This window comes from Salmo trutta, chromosome 2 (genome assembly GCF_901001165.1).
Source record: "Salmo trutta chromosome 2, fSalTru1.1, whole genome shotgun sequence".
Taxonomy (NCBI): Eukaryota; Metazoa; Chordata; class Actinopteri; order Salmoniformes; family Salmonidae; genus Salmo; species Salmo trutta.
In genome coordinates, this window is record NC_042958.1 from 2,457,295 (window position 1) to 2,471,206 (window position 13,912).

General features: G+C 45.6%; 1 protein-coding gene across 3 annotated transcripts in view; it reads left to right on the forward strand.

The window, feature by feature from the left end:
* The window catches only part of LOC115149015 (junctophilin-1-like), a 111,529-nt gene that overhangs the window by 46,369 nt on the left and 51,248 nt on the right, over window positions 1–13,912 (forward strand). For all 3 annotated transcript variants that reach the window (XM_029691467.1, XM_029691484.1, XM_029691474.1), the window contains one exon: window positions 9,931–10,049. In XM_029691467.1, the coding sequence (XP_029547327.1) occupies window positions 9,931–10,049 (119 nt within the window). The remainder of the gene's footprint in view (window positions 1–9,930; window positions 10,050–13,912) is intronic.

Consider the following 13,912-nt stretch of genomic DNA (forward strand, 5'->3'; position numbering starts at 1 on the left):
TCTTTGCATCAACTTCATGTAATTGTCAATAAAAGCCTTGGACACTTATGACATGCTTGTAATTATACTTCAGTATTCCATAGTAACATCTGACAAAAAAATATCTAAAGACACTGAAGCAGCAAACTTTGTGAAAATTAATATTTGTGTCTTTCTCAAAACTTTTGGCCACGACTGTAGTAGAGAACATGTTCTCAGTCAACCTGGTGAAATACGAGTACACAAATTGTAACGTTTGTCGTCGGGAGACGAGGAAGCGGACCAAAACGCAGCTGGGAGCGAATACATGTTTATTTAACACACTAGAATTAAACATGTACACAAAATCAAGGAAAAACTGCCAATACGTTACGTGCTCAAATAACAGAGGCAACAACCCACAAACATCGTGGGGGAAAAGGAACTTAAATGTGATTCCCAATCAGACTTCACAAGCGACAGCTGTCTGATTGGGAAATCACCCCGAGCCCAACATAGAAATAAAACACAAAGAAAGGCTATAACCAAAACATAGAAAATAAAGCATAGAAATGCCACACCCTGACCAAAATAGCAGAGTTCACCTGGTCAGGGCGTGACACAAATAGTAGATAGCTTTTATAAATCTAAATCCTCCTTTTTCAAAACACCTCTGTTGGCATTTCGAGATATTCTTCAAGAATGGATATGTATCATTCATTTCTACGTCCCAAAAACAAAATGGATGTAGCAACAGCTGATTGCCCCTTTAAGGTGGTCTCATATAGCAGAAGTTAAAATATATCCGTCCTACAGCCATCTCCTCTAGCGTCACTGCCAGATATTGATACTAAACCCCCAACTGACGTACATGAATCATTCTGAAATGATTTGGGTGTCTGGTTTCTCTGGCCCACTGATAAGAGTTAGTCAGGCTTAAGTAATCCTGAATTAACGCTTTCCAGATACCTTCTATAGCCACACAGGTTGGGTTCCACACCGGTGTTAATTTGTGCAGACGTTTTGTTATGCTACTGATACTTTAGTGTGTGTGTGTGTGTGTGTGTGTGTGTGTGTGTGTGTGTGTGTGTGTGTGTGTGTGTGTGTGTGTGTGTGTGTGTGTGTGTGTGTGTGTGTGTGCGCGTGCGTGTGCGTGTGTGTGTGCGTGTGGAGGAGGAGAGATTCGAACAGTGCTAGACTAACCCCGCTGAGAGCCATAGCTTTTGGCATTCCTTTTGGGGTCATGGCTGAAGGTATTGTCCTGGTTAGAAACATGTCAGTACAGTATGCTGCCCAGTGTAAAGTTCAGTACAGTATGCTGCCCAGTGTAAAGTTCAGTACAGTATGTTGCCAGTGTAAAGTTCAGTACAGTATGCTGCCCAGTGTAAAGTTGAGTACAGTATGTTGCCAATGTAAAGTTCAGTACAGTATGTTGCCAGTGTAAAGTTCAGTACAGTATGTTGCCAGTGTAAAGTTCAGTACAGTATGCTGCCAGTGTAAAGTTCAGTACAGTATGTTGCCAGTGTAAAGTTCAGTACAGTATGCTGCCCAGTGTAAAGTTGAGTACAGTATGTTGCCAATGTAAAGTTCAGTACAGTATGTTGCCAGTGTAACGTTCAGTACAGTATGTTGCCAGTGTAAAGTTCAGTACAGTATGCTGCCAGTGTAAAGTTCAGTACAGTATGCTGCCCAGTGTAAAGTTCAGTACAGTATGTTGCCAGTGTAAAGTTCAGTACAGTATGTTGCCAGTGTAAAGTTCAGTACAGTATGTTGCCAGTGTAAAGTTCAGTACAGTGTGGGGTTCGGTACAGTATGAAAGGCACACGGACACCCACACTTCAGGTTGACTTGGTTTTTATCTGCAGTAAAAGATATCAAACAGTGATGACAGGAATTGACAGGACGGTCACAGCCACACGTTCACTGCTCTCAGAATATCTCAGACTCAAACCACAATGGGATCGTATAGTGTACAGGTGAAGTCGGAAGTTTACATGAACTTAGTTTGGAGTCATTAAAACTCGTTTTTCAGCCACTCCACACATTTCTTGTTAACAAACTATAGTTTTGGCAAGTCGGTTAGGACGTCTACTTTGTGCATGGCACAAGTCATTTTTCCAACATTTGATTACAGACAGATTATTTAATTTATATTTCACTGTATCACAATTCCAGTGGGTCAGAAGTGTACATACACTAAGTTGACTGTGCCTTTAGAAGCTTCTGATAGGCTTATTGACATCATTTGAGTCAATTGGAGGTGTACCTGTGGATGTATTTCAAGGCCTACCTTCAAACTCAGTGCCTCTTCGCTTGACATCATGGGAAAATCAAAAGAAATCAGTCAAGACCTCAGAAAAAAAATGAGTAGACCTCCACAAGTCTGGTTCATCCTTGGGAGCAATTTCCAAACGTCTGAAGGTACCAAGTTCATCTGTACAAACAATAGTACGCAAGTATAAACACCATGGGACCACGCAGCCGTCATACCGCTCAGGAAGGAGACGTGTTCTGTCTCCTAGAGATGAATGTACTTTGGTGCAAAAGTGCTAATCACTTTTCCAGACTACGGTTTGCAACTGCACATGGGGACAAATATCGTACTTTTTGGAGAAATGTCCTCTGGTCTGATGAAACAAAAATAGAGCTGTTTGGCCATAATGACCATTGTTATGTTTGGAGGAAAAAGGGGGAGGCTTGCAAGCCGAAGAACACCATCCCAACCGTGAAGCATGGGGGTGGCAGCATCATGTTGTGGGGGTGCTTTGCTGCAGGAGGGACTGGTGCACTTCACAAAATAGATGGCAATGAGGTAGGAAAATTATGTGGATATATTGAAGCAACATCTCAAGACATCAGTCTTGCTTCCAAAGTTGTGGCAAAATGGCTTAAGGACAACAAAGTCAAGGTAATGGAGTGGCCATCACAAATCCCTGACCGCAATCCTATAGAAAATTTGTGGGCAGAACTGAAAAAGCGTGTGCGAGCAAGGAGGCCTACAAACCTGACTCAGTTACACCAGCTCTGTCAGGAGGAATGGGCCAAAATTCACCCAACTTATTGTGGGAAGCTTGTGGAAGGCTACCCGAAATGTTTGACCCAAGTTAAACAATTTAAAGGCAATGCTACCGAATACTAATTGACCCACTGGGAATGTGATGAAAGAAATAAAAGCTGAAATAAATCATTCTCTCTACTATTATTCTGACATTTCACATTCTTAAAATAAAGTGGTGATCCTAACTGACCTAAGACAGGGAATTTTTACTAGTATTAAATGTCAGGAATTGTGAAAAACTGAGTTAAATGTATTTGGCTAAGGTGTATGTAAACTTCCGACTTCAACGGTAAATGCGATCACAAATGTTTAGAAAATAAAATAAAGAAAGAAAAGCTGTGGTGATACATGCCCTCAATGTGAAGGTCTATTAATCCAGAGCACAAGTACAACGAGAGAGAGAGCATTTTCAAAGTTCATTTTCAGATTTTACATTACTTTTCATTAACCTCTCTAGGGTATGTGGGACGAAATCGTCCCACCTACGTAACAGCCACTGAAATCCAGTGGCGCGATTTTTGAATCGTTAGAAATACTATTACTTCAATTTCTCAAACATATGACTATTTTACAGCTATTTAAAGACAAGAATCTCGTTAATCTAACCCCACTGTCCGATTTCAAAAAGGCTTTACAACGAAAGCAAAACATTAGATTATGTCAGCAGAGTGCCCAGCCAGAAAAAATCAGATACCCATTTTTCAAGCTAGCATATCATGTCACATAAACCCAAACCACAGCTAAATGCAGCACTAACCTTTGATGATCTTCATCAGATGACACACCTAGGACATTGTGTTATACAATACATGCATGTCTGTTCAATCAAGTTCATATTTATATCAAAAACCAGCTTTTTACATTAGCATGTGACGTTCAGAAAAAGCATAACCCCCGCAAACTTCCGGGGAATTTACTAACAGTTTGCTAAATTACTTACGATAAACGTTCACAAAAAGCATAACAATTATTTTAAGAATTATAGATACATTACTCCTCTATGCACTCGATATGTCCGATTTTAAAATAGCTTTTCGGATGAAGCACATTTTGCAATAATCTAAGTACATAGCCCGGCATTACAGGGCTAGCTATTTAGATGCCCGGCAAGTTTAGCCTTCACCAAAATCACATTTCCTATAAGAAAAATGTTCTTACCTTGCTTGTTCTTCATCAGAATACACTGCCAGGACTTCTACTTCAATAACAAATGTTGGTTTGGTCCCAAATAATCCATCGTTATATCCAAACAGCGACGTTTTGTTCGTGAGTTCTAGACACTATCAGAATGCTTCTTCACGGTTCCTTGCATGGCGCATTGGCGTGTCAAAAATGTCTAAATATTCCATTACCGTACTTCGAAGCATGTCAACCGCTGTTTAAAACCAATTTTTATGCCATTTATCTCGTAGATAAGTGATAATATTCCGACCGGGAGTATGCATTGAGCCTAAACAGCCGAATAAAATTTCTCCTCAGGAGCGACTCGTGCACGCGCCTCATTCAAAGGTCCTCTGAGTCGACACTTACAAAAGGTGATAATGTGTTTCAGCCTGAGGCTCCCTCGTAAACCTTCAGTTATTTCCCGGGCTCTGAGAGCCTATTGGAGCCCTGGGAATTGTCACGTTACAGCTAAGATCCTTACTTTTCAATAAAAAGATGTAAGACGCACGACTCCTTGTCAGACAGGGTACTTCCTGCTTGAAACCTTGTCAGGTTTTTGCCTGCCATAAGAGTTCTGTTATACTCACAGACACCATTCAAAAAAAAATTCAGAGTGTTTTCTATCCAAACCTGAACAATAATATGCATATTCTAGCTTCTGAGTTGGTGTAGGAGGCAGTTAAAAATGGGAACATATTTTTTCCAAAATTCTCAATGCTGCCCCCTATCCCGTAGAGGTTTTAAGGGCCATCACTTGACTCATTTCCATAACAACATATTGTATAGAATTAGTGTTAGAGCTAGGGTTAGGGTTAAGGTTAGGAGCTAGGGTTAGGAGCTAGGGTTAGGTTTAGGGTTAGGAGCTAGGGTTAGGGTTAGGAGCTAGGGTTAGGGTTAGGAGCTAGGGTTAGGGTTAGGAGCTAGGGTTAGGAGCTAGGGTTGGGGTTAGGAGCTAGGGTTAGGAGCTAGGGTTAGGGTTAGGAGCTAGGGTTAGGAGCTAGGGTTAGGGTTAGATTTTGCAGTTAAGGTTAGAGTAAGGGTTAGGGTTAAGAGCTAGGGTTAGGGTTAGGAGCTAGGGTTAGGAGCTAGGGTCAGTTTTAGGGTTAAGGTTCGATTTTGCAGTTAAGGTTAGAGTAAGGGTTAGGGTTAGGGTTAGGAGCTAGGGTTAGGGTTAGGAGCTAGGGTCAGTTTTAGGGTTAAGGTTAGATTTTGCAGTTAAGGTTAGGGTTAGGGTTAGGAGCTAGGGTTAGGGTTAGGAGCTAGGATTAGGAGCTAGGGTTAGGGTTAGGAGCTAGGGTTAGGGTTAGGAGCTAGGGTTAGGGTTAGGAGCTAGGGTTAGGGTTAGGGTTAGGAGCTAGGGTTAGGGTTAGGAGCTAGGGTCAGTTTTAGGGTTAGGGTTAGATTTTGCAGTTAAGGTTAGAGTAAGGGTTAGGGTTAGGGAAAATAGGATTTTGAATGGTGTTGAATTGTGTGTCCCCACAAGGTTTGTTATACAAGACTGTGTGTGTGTGTGTCCGTCTGTGCATGTCTGTGTGTCCTGTTGTGTTCCAGTATAGAGAAGAGATGTGTGTGTGTGTGTGTGTGTGTGTGTGTGTGTGTGTGTGTGTGTGTGTGTGTGTGTGTGTGTGTGTGTGTGTGTGTGTGTGTGTGTCTTGTTGTGTCCCAGTATATTCCAGGCCTGCTGCTGCTATATAAGTGAGTCCTTTATCCCTGGTTGATGATGGCTTATTTCTGGACCGGAAGCCATTTTAATATTTCACTGACCCCGGCCACAACTGACCCCGGCCACAACTGTCCCCGGCCACAACTGTCCCCGACCACAACTGTCTGGGAAGGAGAGAGGGATACAGAGAGAGAGGGGGGAGACAAACTGGGAAGGAGACAGGGATGGGGGAAGAGAGAGAGAGAGAGGAGGGAGACAAACTGGGAAGGAGAGAGGGATACAGAGAGAGGGGGGGACAAACTGGGAAGGAGAGAGGGATGGGGGAAGAGAGAGAGGGGGGAGACAAACTGGGAAGGAGAGAGGGATGGGGAAGAGAGAGAGGGGGGAGACAAACTGGGAAGGAGAGAGGGATGGGGAAGAGAGAGAGAGAGGGGGGGAGACAAACTGCGAAGGAGAGAGGGATGGGGAAGAGAGAGAGGGGGGAGACAAACTGGGAAGGAGAGAGGGATGGGGAAGAGAGAGAGGGGGGAGACAAACTGGGAAGGAGAGAGGGATGGGGAAGAGAGAGAGAGAGGGGGGAGACAAACTGCGAAGGAGAGAGTGATACAGAGAGAGAGGGGGGGGGACAAACTGGGAAGGAGAGAGGGATGGGGGAAGAGAGAGAGGGGGGGAGACAAACTGCGAAGGAGAGAGGGATACAGAGAGAGAGAGAGAGGGGGGGATAAACTGGGAAGGAGAGGGGGATACAGAGAGAGAGAGTGATGCAAAGAGAGAGGGAGGGTAGAGATAAGGGTGGGTGGCAGAGAGACCAGGGTTAAGTAGGTCATCAGAGTTCTCTTTCTGTAGTTTCTATATTGAGTCCTGACTAGAGTCATTCAGTAGGAGTCTGGAACACAAGGCTTTACTGATGAGTCCTGACTAGAGTCATTCAGTAGGATTCTGGAACGCAAGGCTTTACTGATGAGTCCTGACTAGAGTCATTCAGTAGGAGTCTGGAACACAAGGCTTTACTGATGAGTCCTGACTAGAGTCATTCAGTAGGATTCTGGAACGCAAGGCTTTACTGATGAGTCCTGACTAGAGTCATTCAGCAGGAGTCTGGAACACAAGGCTTTACTGATGAGTCCTGACTAGAGTCATTCAGCAGGATTCTGGAACACAAGGCTTTACTAATGAGTCCTGACTAGAGTCATTCAGTAGGATTCTGGAACACAAGGCTTTACTGATGAGTCCTGACTAGAGTCATTCAGTAGGATTCTGGAACGCAAGGCTTTACTGATGAGTCCTGACTAGAATCATTCAGTAGGATTCTGGAAAACAAGGCTTTACTGATGAGTCCTGACTAGAGTCATTCAGTAGGAGTCTGGAACACAAGGCTTTACTGATGAGTCCTGACTAGAGTCATTCAGCAAGATTCTGGAACACAAGGCTTTACTGATGAGTCCTGACTAGAGTCATTCAGCAGGATTCTGGCTGGACTGATACTTCCTGTCAGTCTCCATTGTCATGTAATGGTGTCAGTATTGGTGATGCTTCACATGACACCCTACTGACCAGAGCCCCATATGAAAGAGATGCATCCGTCCACAGCCTGTCCTCGTCTGTTACCCAGCCGTGGTACCCAGGTACTCAGCCGAGGTACCCAGCCGAGGTACCCAGCCGTGGTATCCAGGTACCCAGCCGTGGTGCCCAGCCGTGGTACCCAGGTACCCAGCCGTGGTATCCAGCCGTGGTACCCAGCCGTGGTACCCAGCCGTGGTACCCAGGTACCCAGCCGTGGTACCCAGCCGTGTTGCCGTGGTACCCAACCGTGGTAGCCAGCCGTGGTACCCAGCCGTGGTACCCAGGTATCCAGCCATGGTATCCAGCCGTGTTGCCGTGGTACCCAGCCGTGGTACCCAGCCGTGGTAGCCAGCCGTGGTACCCAGCCGTGGTACCCAGCCGTGGTACCCAGCCGTGGTATCCAGCCGTGGTACCCAGTCTGTATGCATGCTGTGAAAGAGAGGAGAGTTAGGTTGTGCGTGTGAGTGAGCCTACATGCCCTTATCTCATTGGGTTTTCAAAGGATTTGTGCCCGTGTGTGTGTGTGTGTGTGTGTGTGTGTGTGTGTGTCTGTGTGTGTGTGTGTGTGTGTGTGTGTGTGAGTGTGTGTGTGTGTGTGTGTGTGTGTGTGTGTGTGTGTGTGTGTGTGTGTGTGTGTGTGTGTGTCTGTGTGTGTGTGTGTGTGTGTGTGAGTGTGTGTGTGAGTGTGTGTGTGTGTGTGTGTGTGTGTGTGTGTGTGTGTGTGTGTGTGTGTTGTGCAGTAATGCAGCTCTGTAGTAACAATAAGCCCACCATGATCCCAAAACTCATTAGGTAGGGCCTTTTGGCTTCAGCTACATGCTGTTGGATATTTCTACATTCTTAAATGTAACCTTTATTTAAACGAGGCAAGTCAGTTAAGAACAAACACAACACACAACATGGTAGCAACAAAACATGGTAGCAGCACAACATGGTAGCAACACAACATGGTAGCAGCACAAAACATGGTACAAACATTATTGGGCACAGACAACAGCACAATGGGCAAGAAGGTAGAGACAACAATACATCACACAAAGCAGACACAACTGTCCGTAAGAGTGTCCATGATGGAGTCTTGGAATGAAAAGATGGAGATCCTATCCTCCAGCAGAGCAGTGAGATCCTCCAGCTCCAGCAGAGCAGTGAGATCCTCCAGCAGAGCAGTGACATCCTCCAGCAGAGCAGTGAGATCCTCCAGCAGAGCAGTGAGGTCCTCCAGCAGAGCAGTGAGATCCTCCAGCTCCAGCAGAGCAGTGAGATCCTCCAGCAGAGCAGTGAGATCCTCCAGCAGAGCAGTGAGATCCTCCAGCAGAGCAGTGAGGTCCTCCAGCAGAGCAGTGAGAACCTCCAGCAGAGCAGTGAGATCCTCCAGCAGAGCAGTGAGGTCCTCCAGCAGAGCAGTGAGATCCTGGAGCAGAGCAGTGAGGTCCTCCAGCAGAGCAGTGAGATCCTGGAGCAGAGCAGTGAGGTCCTCCAGCAGAGCAGTGAGATCCTCCAGCAGAGCAGTGAGATCCTCCAGCAGAGCAGTGAGGTCCTCCAGCAGAGCAGTGAGGTCCTCCAGCAGAGCAGTGAGATCCTCCAGCAGAGCAGTGAGGTCCTCCAGCAGAGCAGTGAGATCCTCCAGCAGAGCAGTGAGGTCCTGCAGCAGAGTAGAGAGGTCCTCCAGCAGAGCAGTGAGGTCCTGCAGCAGAGCAGTGAGATCCTCCAGCAGAGCAGTGAGGTCCTCCAGCAGAGCAGTGAGATCCTGGAGCAGAGCAGTGAGATCCTGCAGCAGAGCAGTGAGGTCCTGCAGCAGAGCAGTGAGGTCCTGCAGCAGAGCAGTGAGGTCCTCCAGCAGAGCAGTGAGGTCCTCCAGCAGAGCAGTGAGATTCTGGAGCAGAGCAGTGAGATCCTGCAGCAGAGCAGTGAGATCCTGCGGACTGGATTTAGGTCTTTGTGGGCCAGCCGACGGGCATAGCTCCATTTGTGAAAGAAGGATTTGGATTTGAGATAGAAGCACAGGGGGTCAGGGTGGTATGTTATCCCTGATAGGGAGAGAGAGAGACGGGGGGGAGAGAGGGGGGGAGAGAGAGAGAGAGGATGAGAGAGACAGAGAGAGAGGGAGAGACAGAGAGTGAGAGGGAGAGCGAGAGACAGAGAGACAGAGAGACAGAGAGAGGGAGAGAGAGGATGAGAGAGACAGAGAGAGCGGGAGAGACAGAGAGAGAGAGGGAGAGCGAGAGCGAGAGACAGAGAGACAGAGAGAGAGGGAGAGAGAGAGGGAGAGACAGAGAGGGAGAGCGAGAGACAGAGAGACAGAGAGACAGAGAGACAGAGGGAGAGGGAGAGAGAGAGATATATAGAGAGAGAGGGAGAAGCGGTATGAGTGTGTTGCTATTCTAATGCGGTGTGTGTGTGTGTGTGTGTGTGTGTGTGTGTGTGTGTGTGTGTGTGTGTGTGTGTGTGTGTGTGTGTGCGTGCGTGCGTGCGTGCGTGCGTGCGTGCGTGCGTGCGTGCGTGCGTGTGTGTGTCTGTGTTGCAGGACGGCTCATGCCAGGACGAAGGGAGAGGCAGCAGACCAGGCAGCTCTCTCGGCCAGACAAGATTGTGACATTGCTAGGGCCGTCTCTAGGGAGCTGTCCCCAAACTTCCACCAACCAGGTAACATTCTAGACCACCTTGTCAGATTCATTATCACATAACTGTCACGTATCAGTCCGTTCACTACGTATTAGTCAGAGCCAGATCAAAGGTTCTGACGACGCCATAAGTTTGATGTTACAGAACTATACATTTACCTGACTTCAGCAACTCGCCAGGTAACCTGTCGGCCCAATAGCAAAAACATCTTGAAGCATGTGGTGGACAGCATGACTGGGGATAGGGAGAGATCGAATATGTCCGTAAACACACCAGCCAGCCTGTCTGCGCATGCTCTGAGGATGCGGATAGGGATGCCGTCTGGGCCAGCAGCCTTGCGAGGGTTAACACGTTTAAATGTCTTACTCATGTCGGTCAAGGAGGAGAGCCCACAGTCTTTGGTAGCTGGCCACGTCTGTGGCACTGAATTATCCTCAAAGCGGGCAAAGAAGGTGTTTAGTTTGCCTGGAAGCAAGACGTTGGTGTCCGTGACGTGGCTGGTTTTATTTTTGTAGTCGGCGATTGCCTGTAGACCCTGCCACATACGTCTCATGTCTGAGCCGTTGAATTGCGACTCCACTTTGTCTCTATACTGACATTTTGCTTGGTTGATTGCCTTGCGGAGGGAATTACTACACTGTTTGTATTCGGCCATATTCCCAGTCACCTTTTCATGGTTAAATGCGGTGGTTCGCACTTTCAGTTTTTGTGCGAATGTTGCCATCAATCCACGGTTTCTGGTTAGGGAAGGTTTTAATAGTCACAGTGGGAACAACATCTCCTATGCACTTCCTTATAAACTCACTCACCGAATCAGATTATAAATCTATATTATTCTCTGAGGCTACCCGGAACATGTCCCAGTCCGCGTGATCAAAACAATCTTGAAGCATGGATTCCGATTGGTCAGACCAGCATTGAATGGTCCTTAGCACGGGTACTTCCTGTTTGAGTTTCTGCCTATAGGAAGGGAGGAGCAAAATGGAGTCGTGGTCAGATTTGCCGAAAGGAGGGTGGGGGAGGGCCTTGTAAGCATTGCAGAAGTTAGAGTAGCAGTGATCCAGTGTATTGCCAGTAGGAGTGCTACAATCAATATGCTGATATAATTTAGGTTGCCTTGTTCTCAAATTTGCTTTGTTAAAATACCCAGCTACAATAAATGCAGCCTCAAGATATGTGGTTTCCAGTTTTGCATAAAGTCCAGTGAAGTTCCTTGAGGGCCATCGTGGAATCGGCTTGAGGGGGGAATATACATGGCTGTATACAATAACCAAGGAGAATTCTCTAGGGAGATAATACGGTCGGCATTTGATTGTGAAGAATTCTAGATCAGGTGAACAAAAGGACTTGATTTCTGTATGTTACAATTACACCATGAGTCGTTAATCATGAAACATACACCCCCGCCCTTCTTCTTCCCGGAGAGATGTTTATTCCTGTCGGCGTGACGCATAAAGATTCCAGGTGGCTGTACCAACTCCGACAGTATATCCCGAGAGAGCCATGTTTCCATGAAACAGAGTATGTTACAATCCCGGATGTCTCTCTGGAAAGCAACCCTCGCCCTAATTTCGTCGACCTTGTAATCTAGAGACTGGATATTAGCGAGTAATATACTCGGAGGCGGTGGGTGGTGTGCAGAAGACCGCTCCGTCTTCTTCTTCTCCGGCAGTGTTGTTTTGAGTCAACCTCTAGAATCAGTTCGGATGCCCTGGGTGATTCGGACAAAGGATCCACTTCGGGAAAGTCGTAGTCCTGGTCGTAGTGCTGGTAAGTTGACGTCTCTCTGATATCCAATAGTTCTTAAGATTTTCTGGGCTAACAACGTAAGAAATAATACATTTAAAAAAAAGTAAAATACTGCAGAGAGTTTCCTAAGGACTAGAAGCGAGGCAGCCCACTCTGTCGGCACCATCTTGCATATCAAACCTGTCCTTATACAAACAGGCCCCTATACAAAACAGGCCCCTATAAAACCTCCCAGGATAGATAGGACAGTAGACGTACACAGTAAACTCATTGCAGCCCCAGGTTCCAGGTAACAGTTACCAGGTACCAGGTCCAGGGTTAAAGTTAGAGCCTGAGGGTGTGGTTGGTTTAACTTCATGCGAATTAGTGGGATGCTTCCGTCCCATTTCGACAATTTCCAGTGAAATTGCAGAGCGCCGGATTGAAAATTAAATTACTATAAATATTAAACTTTCATGAAATCACAAGTGCAATATATCACAATAAAGCTTAACCTCTCTGGCGCATGTGGGACGAACTCGTCCCACCTACGTAACAGCCACTGAAATCCAGTGGCGCGATTTTTGAATCGTTAGAAATACTATTACTTCAATTTCTCAAACATATGACTATTTTACAGCTATTTAAAGACAAGAATCTCGTTAATCTAACCACACTCTCCGATTTCAAAAAGGCTTTACAACGAAAGCAAAACATTAGATTATGTCAGCAGAGTGCCCAGCCAGAAATAATCAGACACCCATTTTTCAAGCTAGCATATCATGTCACATAAACCCAAACCACAGCTAAATGCAGCACTAACCTTTTATGATCTTCATCAGATGACACACCTAGGACATTGTGTTATACAATACATGCATGTCTGTTCAATCAGGTTCATATTTATATCAAAAAACAGCTTTTTACATTAGCATGTGACGTTCAGAAAAAGCATAACCCCCGCAAACTTCCGGGGAATTTACTAACAGTTTGCTAAATTACTCACGATAAACGTTCACAAAAAGCATAACAATTATTTTAAGAATTATAGATACATTACTCCTCTATGCACTCGATATGTCCGATTTTAAAATAGCTTTTCGGATGAAGCACATTTTGCAATAATCTAAGTACATAGCCCGGCATCACAGGGCTAGCTATTTAGACACCCACCCAGGTCAGCCTCCACCAAAATCACATTTCCTATAAGAAAAAAGTTCTTACCTTGCTTGTTCTTCGTCAGAATACACTGCCAGGACTTCTACTTCAATAACAAATGTTGGTTTGGTCCCAAATAATCCATCGTTATATCCAAACAGCGACGTTTTGTTCGTGAGTTCTAGACACTATCAGAATGCTACATCACGGTCTCGCGCATGGCGCATTGGCGTGACAAAAAATTTCTAAATATTCCATTACCGTACTTCGAAGCATGTCAACCGCTGTTTAAAACCAATTTTTATGCCATTTATCTCGTAGAAAAGCGATAATATTCCGACCGGGAATATGCATTGAGCCTAAACAGCCGAATTAAATTTCTCCTCAGGAGCGAATCGTGCACGCGCCTCATTCAAAGGTCCTCTGATCCGCCACTTACCAAAGGCGATAATGTGTTTCAGCCTGAGGCTGCCTCGTCAACCTTCAGGTATTTCCCGGGTTCTGAGAGCCTATCGGAGCCCTGGGAATTGTCACGTTACAGCTAAGATCCTTACTTTTCAATAAACAGATGCAAGACGCACGACTCCTTGTCAGACAGGGTACTTCCTGCATGAAACCTTGTCAGGCTTTTGCCTGCCATAGGAGTTCTGTTATACTCACAGACACCATTCAAACAGTTTTAGAAAAGTCAGAGTGTTTTCTATCCAAACCTGAACAATAATATGCATATTCTAGCTTCTGAGTTGGTGTAGGAGGCAGTTAAAAATGGGCACATATTTTTTCCAAAATTCCCAATACTGCCCCCTATCCCAAACAGGTTAACTTGTTATTATTCCAGCCACCATGTCAGATTTCAAAAAGGCTTTACGGCGAAAGCAAACCATGCGATTATCTGAGGACAGCGCCCAGCACACAAATGCCTATCAAATCATTTTCAACCACTGAGTTAAGACACGAAAGTCAGAAATAGCAATATAATATATGCCTTACATATGAAG